This window comes from Archocentrus centrarchus, chromosome 16, assembly GCF_007364275.1.
Source record: "Archocentrus centrarchus isolate MPI-CPG fArcCen1 chromosome 16, fArcCen1, whole genome shotgun sequence".
Taxonomy (NCBI): Eukaryota; Metazoa; Chordata; class Actinopteri; order Cichliformes; family Cichlidae; genus Archocentrus; species Archocentrus centrarchus.
The window spans coordinates 16,501,898-16,514,519 of record NC_044361.1 but is presented as its reverse complement, the minus strand read 5'-3'; the positions used below and the strand labels follow the sequence as shown (position 1 = coordinate 16,514,519).

Here is a 12,622-nt window from a genome sequence, read left to right as displayed (position 1 = left end):
ATAATACTAAACATAGAAATGAGAAACCATATGCAGAAGTAGATTTCATCCTCTGTGCACATGCAGTCAGAAAACTGGGGGAGAGAGGTGGGCAATCTATAGACCCTCTCACTTGAGGGTCACCTTTGATTCCTTTCGCTCTGATTCAGATATTTTTGATTTGGTGCTAAAAGGATCACTCTGTAAACACCACACATTTATTTCCCCTGCTGTACAGCAGAGATCTCATCTGGTTTTTCTTTCAGGATGATAAAATACTTGAGAATATGAAACAAGTGCTCCTGATCGTTTGGCTTGCACAGTCCCAAGCACTTCTATGAATGACTGCAGGGAGTTCAGAAATGTTGGCACGCTGCCTATCAGTGCAGCTGTGGAATATTGGAGAGATGGGAGAATGGCAAGCGGATTAAATAGGGTCAGTGGTTAAATTTCAAGCTGTAAAGCATCACAAATTACTGATTACCTGCTCCAGGGTGTAATCTCTGGATCGAGCTTGGGCAAGATCAACATGACTGAATTCATATTTTTAAAAAATGATCGTTCCTTTATACTTTGAAAAGCGTTGTTTTCCAACTGGACCTGAAATTTGTTTTTTGTTTTTTGTTTTTTTTTATGTATTTGTGTGTTTGTTTAATATCACAGTGGCCTTGTAAGCTGAGAAGTAGACGTCTCTCAATGCAGGTGCCAAATGTGATTGGCTACAGGCTGTAGCCTGCTTGGGGTAAGCCCCCTACACCCTGCCCAGAAAACACTCACACAGAGCATTGTGTGCAGAGCTCCCTCGTCGGGCTCCCAAGAGAAACATATTTGAACTCAGTGCGATTTTTACAGAAGTCTGTCTTTGCCAAGATGAGTTGCGGCCTATTTAAGACAATCACGTGATTTTGTTGGGAGTCAAAAGGATCCACGGTGGTCACTGGGTATAGAGAGAGAGAGAGAGAGAGAGAGAGAGAGAGCGGCTGACTGAGTGTAGCCGAGAAAGAGAGAGAGAAAGAGAGAGAATTGTAGGGCTGCCTTGACTGGAAAAAAACAGAAGAAAATGACTTGCCGGGAGAGAGGACTAGAGTTCAAGCAGTTTACCCCGATTGGAACTCCACATGGAAATGAATGGAGACCAAAGTGGCTAAACTGAAGCCTGCATCTGAAACTCGTTGATGCTTTATTCATCTAAAGCAGAAGTGCTGCTGCTGCTGTTGAACTGTTTCATTTACGATATCGGTACTGCTGGAAAGTGTGTTAAAAGTGATCCACGGACATGTATTTCTCGCGTTTGTCTTGTGCAGCGTGCAGAAGCTGGAGACCGGCGTTTCTCCACCTGTTGTGGTTTTTCTCCCTGGGCAAAGTAAGTCCGCTGTATTGCATGCATGTGGCTCACGGTGTTTTCAATACACCAAATAACTAGGTGCTGAGTTATATATATATATACACACACACACACACACACACACACACATATATATATACATATATATATATATATATATATATATATATATATATATATATATATATATATATATATATATATATATATATATATATATATATATTGGATGCACAAACCAGTTCGTTTACACTTTCTCTCTTGCAGAGCGTCCTTTTGAATGCTAGTGCTGACAGTGCTGAATATGACCAAGGCGCATTTGTTCTGCTCCGGTCTCTCAATTTACCCCAAAACACAGGTAGGCTAAGTGACGATTTTTTTTTTTTTTTCCAGCTGTAATGAATTTTTTAAAGTGTGATGGATGATTTGCTGTATGCTTTTCAGCAATTAAAATCAGAAGTAAATTTAACCTCTCCACCCTTCAAGCGGCCGGCAGCATCAAACAGCGCTCACCTGCGTTGTGCGTTACCTTCTTTCACCGCTGGGGGGCAACCTGTGCCCTGAATCAGACTCGCTGGTTCTCTGCTGCAGCGGATCTCAAATTGTGGTCCACAGCAAAATAAGGAATTGTTTAATTCTGTAAAACTCGTTTCACTTGTTTGACGTTACATTAAAGCAGTTATTTATTAATGTGTCAAGTCCCGGAACAAGAAGAGGGTGACAGGAATAAATAGCACAATAAAAAAAAATGGCTCTGTGAGAGTGACTGAAGTCTTCAATGAGGATGCAGTGATGGCTGCTTTGTTAATTATTAGAGTAAGAAGTTAACTGCGAGGCTTTCATCTGTTCTCGTTTTGTGGATCTAACCCCGTGTGGCGTGATGAGCCAGCAACTTTTCTGGCTGTGCATTCTCCGCCAGATCTTTTGTTTTTGTTGTTACCATGAAAGTGCATAAATATGCATGTTTAAATGAAGTCTCTCCGAGCACATGTGTAAATGATCTGAAACAGAAGTGAATGGGAAAGCCCTCCCTTGTGTTTTGAGTTAATGTTATAGGCAGTGATTCAACAATTATTTCTCCTTGTTAATGTGTCAACATTTATATGTAAGAGTTAGTGAGGACAGAATTCATATTTTTAATCTTTTGTTATCTTTAAACCAAGGTGCCCACTGGTTAAAGACCCCCATCAGTGCTAATGGCACTCAGGAGCCACTAAACCAACAAACTAACAACTGTAGGATCTTGTCTCTGCCAGAGACAAGTGTGTGTGTGTGTGTGTGTGTGTGTGTGTGTGTGTGTGTGTGTGTGTGTGTGTGTGTGTGTGTGTGTGTGTGTGTGTGCGCGCGTGCACTTTGTTCCCGCAGACTCTTTGTTTGTATATTGTCAGACATGGGTCACCACAGCTGTTTTTTTGAGTGAGGGTGGGACAAACAGTTAACTAGAAGCAAGTGTGTGTGTCTGTGTGTTCGGGGGGATGTGGACAAAGAGGCAAAGACAGAGAAGAGCATTTTCTGGGTTTGCTTAAGTGCTTTGCTTTCTGCACAGAAAATGCTCTCGACTTGCAGCATGTGTTTGCTCTTTGCAGTCCTGTAACTCCTGTAACTCTCAGATCAATAAGACTGGTGACACATCAAGGCTTTGCTTCCTGCTGTAGCCAACCATGCTTAAACACATGCAGTCATAGTAAATCAAGGTGCGTCTGCTGCTGAGGACAGGCAGCGCTGTGGGTAGATACACCGAATGACCAAGATGCACCAAAAACCAAGCTCAGTCCTCAGGCATTGGCATAGGTAATGATGACACACAGTCTGCCACCCTGCATGTTTTTCCCACTGGCAGAAACTGTCTGTCTCTGCGCTATATTTACTCATTATTAAGTCATGCTAAAGCAGGTTATACTGTACAGTGACTGAGACTGGCTCTTGCTGCAACCTTGGACTGTCTGTCCACGTTTGCTGTTAATTCTGTGCACTTTAACCCGAAAAAAAGTGACAGCACATCATTTTTGCATGGCTAGACTAAACACATTTGCAATGGCCATTCTAATACTGTGCCAAAATCAGCCATGATGCTATTATGTCTGCTTGCTTCCAGGTTACTCATAAAGCATCACACATAAAATGTTTCAAGCTGTGTGACTTACAGCACCAAGTACCCCTTCTAACAAAGTTCATAGAACAGTAACAAAAGTTATGGTAAAAAAAAAAAAAAAAAAAAAAAAAACATAAATCATGCACATTTTAACACAGCATAGTGGAGCACGGTGCTGCAGTGGTTAGCACTGTCATGTCGCAGCAAGAAGGTCCTGGGTTTGAATCCAGTCTGGGGCCTTTCTATGTGGAGTTTACATGTTCTCCCTGTGTCTGCCTGAGTTCTCTCCAGGTACTCTGGCTTCCTACCACAGCCCAAAGACATGCACAGGGTTAGGTTGGCCATTCTAAGTTGGCTGTAGATGTGAGTGTGAATGGTTGTCTGTCTCTATGTGTTAGTCCTATGACCAGTCCACGGTCTAGCCTACCTCTCACCCTCTGACAGCTGGGATAGGCTCCAGACCCCACCACCACCTCCACCACAATCCTGAAGTGGCTACGTGGGGAAAAAATGGATGGATGGAAATCATGCACATTTTGACCCATTTTATATATATATTTCAAGTACATGCAAGAATGAATATGTTCATATGTTATAAAGGATGTCCTTTAGTCTGTCCTTCCATTTTTACTCATGGGATGACCTTAAGCAATGTTGACTGTTGAGATTTTTCCTCAAAAGCAATTTCATGCAACTCAAGGAGTCAATATAAAGTCAGCTACTTTTGATTTGACCTTTTTGACCTGTGACCACAACACTATTAGACCTTTAACTGTACTACGAGGTCAGGGCTGTGACCTGCCACCATTGCCCTTTATGACTTGCTGTCGTCCAGCTTGAGCTGTAATAAAAAATTAATGGAGTAAAGCACTTGGTCAAACATGATTCACTCTCTACTAAAAGGCCTGTGATTGTCTCGAACCCTTCCTTTTCTTGCAAGCCTTTTTTGACCCTATCAGCAAAAGTATATGAGGCAGGTCAAGGAGAGCTCACAAAGAAAAGGAGAAAATTGTAGTTTTAGCCTATGTTGCAACCAAGGCAGCAGCTGACACAATGGGCAGCTGCTGCCTTAAATTATGTTGACACATCAGATTTGTTTAGATTTGCCATGAGGACAATGTGGGGTTTTTTTGTTTTGTTTTTTTTTATCTATAACAATATCCTCTTCTGCTCTTCACAGTTTTTCTCCTGGCAATCCTTCAGTTGCATAGTTTCAAACCATGAAATCTCTTTGTATTTAATATACCCATATCAAAAGACAATATTTTTTTTCTTTAAACTGGCTACTTTTTTGTCTTGGTGTTGTGATTGCATTTTAACTCAGTGTTTCACCTTTCGTCAACTGTTTCCTGTCCCTATTTTTGCCTCTTCTTCCTTCCCCATCATCCTTTGTCTTATCCAGAATATGAGATTGTATCTCCATATGAGGTCAACCAACATGGTGTTTACATCTCTCATGAAATTGCCCACCACCAACGCACAAGGCGACGCAGATCCCTCACTCCAGATGCAGGCTCATCTGACGCCGACAGCGGCAGTGAAACAGTCCACTTTCGGCTCAGTGGCTTGGGGCAGGACTTCCACATGGAGCTGAGGGACGCCTCGGAAAGCCTGATTGCACCTGGCTTCGCCATCCAAGTCCTGGGAAAGAACAACACCAAGAGCCTGAGGGCCTACCGTCAGGAGGACCTCTGCTTTTATCAGGGGTCACTGAGGTCAAGGGTCAACTCCTCTGTGGCACTATCCACATGCATGGGGATGGTGAGTCAAAACAAATATAGGTTTCAGGAAGGGTTCAGATGAGACAGAAAGCAAGAGTAAATAAGTCAGATAAGCATCGTGTGTGCTCTGTATAAGTCAGAAAGACTTCTTAGTAAATTCATTGTAAGTGCATCTCAGGGACATTTTTATATTGCTTAAGTTTTGGCAGCATTTAGATTTAGCAGCGAGTACTCTAATTGTACTCAATGACCTAGAAAAAAAACGAGCCTGGGAGCCAAAGAAATTTGGCTCGTCCTGGGACTGCTGATAATATAAACACTGAGTGTCAGAGTTCTTGTCATGGCAAAACTGGGAAGGCAGAAAGAGAGAGGTTAATGACCTTTGTTGGATTTCAACTTAAAGTTCAGAATATACTAACTTAACAGCAAAGAATAAAGACAGCTAGTAAATTAGATTAAATTGCAGTTCTTCAATTGTGAGACACTATACTTGGTCATCAGTGTTCTTTTAGTATGCTTCTTTGTCTTTTACACAGTTCTTGAGTCAGTGCATTGCCCTTCTGGTGTGCTCAAAAAATTGACTTAAATTGACTTAAAAACCCACTGAATAACTTGGCAAAATATACACGGGAGGTTCTCGCTCCAGTATGTCATGCATTATTAGTTGTAAGTCAGCTAATGAATTACTAATGGATGGAAAAGCTAAGCTTGTGAACACCACATCATGCTCACTACAAGCCAGGAAAATTCTAGAAATACACATAAACCAAATTCACCAAAACAATGTTTTGATGGTATATTACTTTTAAATATAGCACATAGTATAGCTCTCTCATGGGTTTCACATGGTGTTTAGTACACAGATATAAAAATATCTTTAATATTCCTTAACAATGAGAATTGTCTTTGCATCAGTTTTCATCTTGAAAGCCGTAATGTTTGCAAATGAGCTGCTGTCACTGTTTAAAGGAGACTGAAATGCGTCCAAATGGAGTCCAGGTGAAATTAAACGCTGAGCATTCTTAAAGCTACACAGATGGTAAGCTGATATCCACATCCAAACCTGAGCAGATTTATTGGTGTTTAAATGATGGGATGTGTTTGTGTGTTTGGTCAGAGCAACGCATGGGAAACAATTAGTAGAGCTCTGTTTGCTCTGGTGGTGTTTGGAAGTAATTTTATTTTTCTTTCTACTGCTTTATGTGTAATAAGTCCATCTTTTTTCTGGATAAAAGTCATCATTGTGTAATTTACCGGTAGGCTAAAACTGCTGATTGGATGGAATTCTGATTAAATCCTCTGGACTAGTTATATTCTGTTTAGCTTTACTGGCTGAATTCCAATTCTTGCCTTGGTGGTCCTCCTTTGCTACATGGACACGAAGAAAACATTACTGTAAGAATGACATTAAGTAAGCTGAAGTGAGGTAGTGCCACCCTAAGACCCCAAGTGTTATATTAACCCTCTTAGCAGTCTGGACTAGAGAACAAAGGACTTCATGAATACACACATTATCACGTCAGTTTTAAAGTTACCTACACACATTATCATTTTGAAGTCAGCACTTATTAAAGATAGAGTCCTAAAATTTGGTAATAAGAAGTGCTTGAGTTTTGTTCTTTAATATCAGTGCAATATTTTATTTGTCAGTTGACATTCATTACTGCACACATTCATCTCAGTGTGACATAAGCTTTCATCTAAAGAAATAAATATTGTTTAAACTTGCTTTCTTTTTACAGTTTTAACAAAGAAAATTCCTTAAAAAACATTTTGACTGCATTTCACTTTGGCGTGGCTTTTAGTGCTTTTAATTAGGCTAAAATAAATTCCAGGTCCCACTTTGTTGGTTTGATGTTTATATTTCATTGTAGGGGACCACTGCTGTGTCTGAGAATTGCCCTCTAAAACTACAGACAGAGAATGGCACATCTCCAGGGATGCTTTTCTCCTTCTCTGTGTGTGTGTGTGTGTGTGTGTGTGTGTGTGTGTGTGTGTGTGTGTGTGTGTGTGTGTGTGTGTGTGTGTGTGTGTGTGTGTGTGTGTGTGTGTGTGCGCACGCACGCACGCATTTCAGACCAGATCCCAATAAAAGATTCAGCCAAAAGGTCCAGGGTTGCAAAGACTGTAAATGTTGTTCTCACGACTGAGGCTGGCTAGGACAGACTGGGTCAGGGCATCAATGGGAATTTGACTTTTTTCTGATGTGAAGTAGGGAAGTGCTTAAGCAATATGATCAGAAAAATGTATTTAGAGTCTAGGAAAAAGATAAAGTTGCTCAGGGATTTTCCAAAAAAAAAAGAAAAAAGGCCAGAATTCAGATCTGCCAGATCTGAACTGCATATAAGTATTTCCCAGAATATATTTTAACAATTTCACAATGTCACATAGTCAGTTCTGATATATAAGATGAGTTTCTGTATTGAAGAACTATCCACCTATAGTACCAAATAGGTTGTGCATTGTGCCAGCCCTCTGGGGGCATAATCCATTTACATTGTCACACTGTGGTTTCAACGTCTATCATGCATCACTACAATTTAACATGAAGTGTGATTGATTTAAGGTTAGCATAGCTTAGGCTTAGGTTAGAAATTCTTGGGCGAGTGTTCCAAGTCCAACCAACTGATGTAAGCATGCGTGTATTCTCCAGCTGCTGCATACAGCTGGTCAAAAACTGATAACAGAGTTCACTAGACCACTGGAAAGCATATAGGAGACCTTGCACTTTGGCCAGTTTGCTTTGGCAAGCAACAGGTACAGTGCTGCTCTGGTCAATGTTTACCTGTTGCTTGCCAAAGCAACAGGTAAAGGTGCAGTGCTGCTCTGGTCAATGTTTACCTGTTGCTTTGGCAAGCAACAGGTAAACATTGACCAGAGCAGCACTGCACCTTTACCTCGAATGTGTACCCTTTCATCACATTTGTTTGTGCTGTCATTCTTTTTAAAAATTAACATTATCCATCTGTATTTAGATTAACCTGCATAGTTAGGGTTTCTTATGCTGGCTGATAGATGCCAACAGTAGGATAAAGAAAGATCAGTGTGAAAGAGAGTAACATAGAGATGAAGAAGTTTTTTGTTCCTTCCCTGGCAGTTTGAAGTGCTAAAATCCTTCTTGTAGGGAGTTTAACATTGTAAAGCCTATTTATAATTTGCCTTTTCAACTCTCATCTTCTGGCAGCCCATACAGCTGATGACAGGAGGGTGATGAACCATAAAAATCTCTGACTTACAAGCAACGAATTGATGGAATAAAAGTTGCAGGCCAATCCCACTGATCACCTGCCAAAAGGTTTCATACACCGACACGCACACACATTTGGAAGGCCCGATCATAAAACAGTCCCTCCTCTGTGTCAACTTTGTGCTGCAGAATGATATGCTTTAGTCTGGCTTTTATGGGTATGAGGATATTGAGGAGTGACGTGCCAGCATTGTTTCAATCTGGTACCATGAAATTTTTTTTTTTTAATCCCTATACCTGCATATGGCATCTTTTGTAATCTTTGGTCCAAACTTAAGGGGAAAAAAGATAAGATTTTTAGCATGCTAAAATGCTGAGCTAATATGGTGAACATTGTTACTGTTATACCACCCACTTAACATCAGCATGTTGTTATTGTGAGCACACCACAATGGTGACATTAGCCTTTAACTCAGAATACTACTAGTGCAGCCTCACAGAGCTCTTAACATGATTGTAATTCTGTAAGTAAAGGGACAGAGTTGTCTGTCCACAAAGCCCATGCTGGAAAAAAAAAAAAAAATGAAAGTTCCGTTGAGCCGAGCATCCCTTTAACCTTAACTAGTAATGACTTCATGAATGTCTTCGCAAATAAAATTTTAACTATTAGAGAAAAAATATTCATAACAATTCCACTGACATATCACCATGTACAGAAACTTTCAATACTACTGATTTTTATTTAGACACTTTCTCGCCGATTGATTTTTCTGAGTTAACTTTAATAGTTACTTCCTAAAAAAAACCTCCAAACTTCAACATGTCTGTTAGACCCTATTCCAACAAGACTGCTTCTATCAAGTTCTACCATTAATTAATGCTTCAATCTTAAATATGGTCAGTCTATTTTTATTAATGGGCTATGTGCCACAGGCCTTTAAGGTGGCACTATTTAAACCATCACTTAAAAAGCCATGACTTGACCTAATTTTCTTAGCTAATTATAGGCAAATCTCCAACTTTCATTTGATCTCTTCTTGAAAGAGTAGTTGTAAAACAGCTAACTGATCATCTGCAGAGGAACGGTTTATTTGAAGAGTTATAGTCAGGGTTCAGAATTCATCACAGTACAGAAACATCATCAGTGAAGGTTACAAATGATCTTCTTATGGCCTCTGACAGTGGACTCATCTCTGTGCTTGTCCTGTTATACCTCAGTGCAGTTTTTGATACTGTTGACCATAATATTTTATTACAGAGATTGGAGCATGATGTAGGTATTAAAAGTACTGCTGTGATGTGGTTTGAACCATATTTATCTAACAGACTCCAAATTTTTCATGTAAATTGGGAGTCTTCATGATGCACTAAGGTTAATTATGGCGTTCTGCAGGGTTCTGTGCTAGGATAAATTCTATTTACATTATAGGCTACATGCTTCCCTTAGGTAGTATTATTAGAAAGTTTTGAATATATTTTCATTGATATGCAGATGATACTCAGCTTTATCTATCCATAAAGCAAGATGACACACACCAATTAGTTAAACTGCAGGAATGTCTTGAAAACATAAAGGCCTGCATGACCTCTCATTTCCTGCTTCTAAATTCAGATAAAACTGAAGTTCTTGTACTTGGTCCTACAAACCTTAGAAACATTGTGTCTTACCAGATACTTACTCTGGATGGCATTACCTAGGCCTCCAGGAACACTGTGAGGAATCTTGGAGTCATTTTTGACCAGGATATGTCCTTCAGTGTACATATTAAACAAATATGTCCTTCAATGTACATATTTGTTTAATATGTACATTGAAGGACATATCCTGGTCAAAAATGACTCCAAGATTCCAAGTCAAAAATGTACATATTAAACAAATATGTCCTTCAATGTACATATTAAACAAATATGTACATTGAAGGACATATTTGTTTAATATGTCCTTCAATGGTCAAAAATGTACATATTAAACAAATATGTTAGACTCCTTTCTTGCATTTGCATTGTATTTCTAAAATTAGAAACATCTTGTCTCAGAGCAATGCTGAAAAACTAGTTCGTGCTTTTAGTACTTCTGGGCTGGACTATTGTGATTCATTATAATCAGGTTGTCCTAAAAGCTCCCTTCAATTGATTCAAAATGATGGTCCTGCCAGAAGTTTCTTCCTGTTACTGTAAATGGGAGTTGTTTTTTCCCCCCACTGTCACCAAAGTGCTTGCTGATAGGGGGTCATCTGATTGTTGGGGTTTTCTCTCTATTAGTGTAGTGTCTTTACCTTACAATATAAAGCACCTTGAGGTGACTGTTGGGATTTTGCACTATATAAATAAAATTGAATTGAATTGAATTGAATTGAATTGAATTGAATTGAATTGAATTGAATTGAATTGAATTGAATTGAATTGAATTGATTATGTCTTCTTTTTTTTTTTTTCTTTTTTTTTACCTCCGGACACTGGCTCTGTGCTTCACATTCATCTGTGTCAGTTTGGCTTATTTTACTCAGACTTGTATCAAAGGGAAATTCTTAATGTCCTGTCACTACAAATCACTTGGAAGGTATGTGTTTTCCACTTGTAAAAGGACGGGTGTGTTTCTCGCTTCAGGGCACGGAGTAGTGGTAATAATAGAATGCTGCACATTTGTTCCACCTCTGGGATTTCCAAGTGAATATGAGGGATGGGTCTCCTGATGTAGTGAAGCTTTGAAAAGCACATAGTGTGGTCTTGGCAGATTGCTATCACCAGTTCTCAGCAGATACTGTGCACCAATGATCTGAGAGTATCATCACCAGTTTTATCAATGTTTCATCACTCACGGCTTCCTCTGTCATCCCATGGAGATTAAGTAATGAGGGCCTCCAATTTGTGTAATACATGCCAAATGTCTTGGAAATCTCTAATTCATTCATAATTCATTCAGCTTAAACTAAAATATGACATGAGAGAGCAATTCACAGTTAACTTCGTCAACACAAAGCCTACAATTTGAATACTTGCCTTCAGCTGCTGGAAGTGTAGCCATCATAGAATCAGTTTTCACAATAAATGATTGCAGCATTAATCTTTGCTGCCCTTTGGTCTGTCAAAAGACAGATTGTTTGGAAATATTAAGCCTTGTGTTTGAGATGCCAAAGTCGCCACATGTTTTTGTTGGGGACAGCAAGTTAAAAAGAGTTAGAGAGGAATATCGACAGAAACATATATTGCATACAGTCAGGTGCACCTTGTAATGCACCGAGTGTTTCCCGCCCTCATTTCCGTTTTCCTACTGTTTCTTGCCCGCCCACCCTCATTCTTGTCACTGCTTGTCTGGATGAGTCTGTCACAGAGTCCAGCTGTCTGCGCCCTCCCAAGTAGTATTTCAGCATTTTATGACTGCTATTTGCACTTACATACTGCGCACTGTGTAATCTGATGACTTTGGCTATTTAGGAAAGGGACCAGTGTGACTTAATATCCTAACATAGCGACCTGCACGCACACACACACACATACTCACGTACACACGCACACGTGCTTAAAGAAAGTAGATGTATGTTTGTGTAATACAAGCCTAAACTCATAAACTACATAAAAAAGATAATCTGTTTTGTAGATCATCAGCTGTTATGCTGAAGAACAAGATCCTGTTGCTTTGTTTAAAATCATTGCACAGAACAGTACACATGTCTAGTTTTCTATCACTGAAACTTAATGTCTTCAGTAATGCAACACTAAAATGAAATCAGCATATTTTAGAAGAACTCACAGCCAATAGCGCGAGTTAAACATCTGGATCGAATATCTTAAGCGCAGGACAAAATACATAGACAGCATTTGTTAAACAATTAGAAGCATTGATCTGTCTGCCTTTCAGTCAGTGTGACGGCAAATGTAGATGAGAGGAAACAGAATAATGTGCGGAGAGTGACTCATGGTTCTCGTTATGATGGAGCTCCAGACACAAATATACTAACTGCTCATCCCTAACTTGTCTTTGCAATGCTTTTGAAAGCATTTTCATGTGTTCATTTGAAGACCCAGTAAAACAACACGGATGATTTTACAAAAAAAGGTGTGAAGTTTCATAGTCAAAATATTGAAATGTCATAACATGCAGCATGCAGTCCTACGGAGAAGACAGAGAGTTTGCAATATATGCTTGAAAAGTAAGCTAACATGGTCAACTCCAGAAATCACTTTCTATAACTGTAGACAGATATCTGGGGATGACTGTGTAACATGTGACTAACACCAGTGCTGAAAAGACAAACCAGTCAGTATACACAAAGTGTAAGGTACATGTGCTGGAAAGA

The 12,622-nt window shown here is 39.6% G+C and overlaps 1 protein-coding gene across 1 annotated transcript in view; it reads left to right on the top strand.

The window, feature by feature from the left end:
- Nucleotides 1-1,255: 1,255 nt before the first annotated feature.
- adamts16 (ADAM metallopeptidase with thrombospondin type 1 motif, 16) overlaps nt 1,256-12,622 on the top strand; it is a 56,987-nt gene continuing 45,620 nt past the window's right edge. The window contains exons 1-3 of the mRNA XM_030750356.1: nt 1,256-1,342; nt 1,592-1,682; nt 4,819-5,177. Of these exons, the coding sequence (XP_030606216.1) occupies nt 1,256-1,342; nt 1,592-1,682; nt 4,819-5,177 (537 nt within the window). The remainder of the gene's footprint in view (nt 1,343-1,591; nt 1,683-4,818; nt 5,178-12,622) is intronic.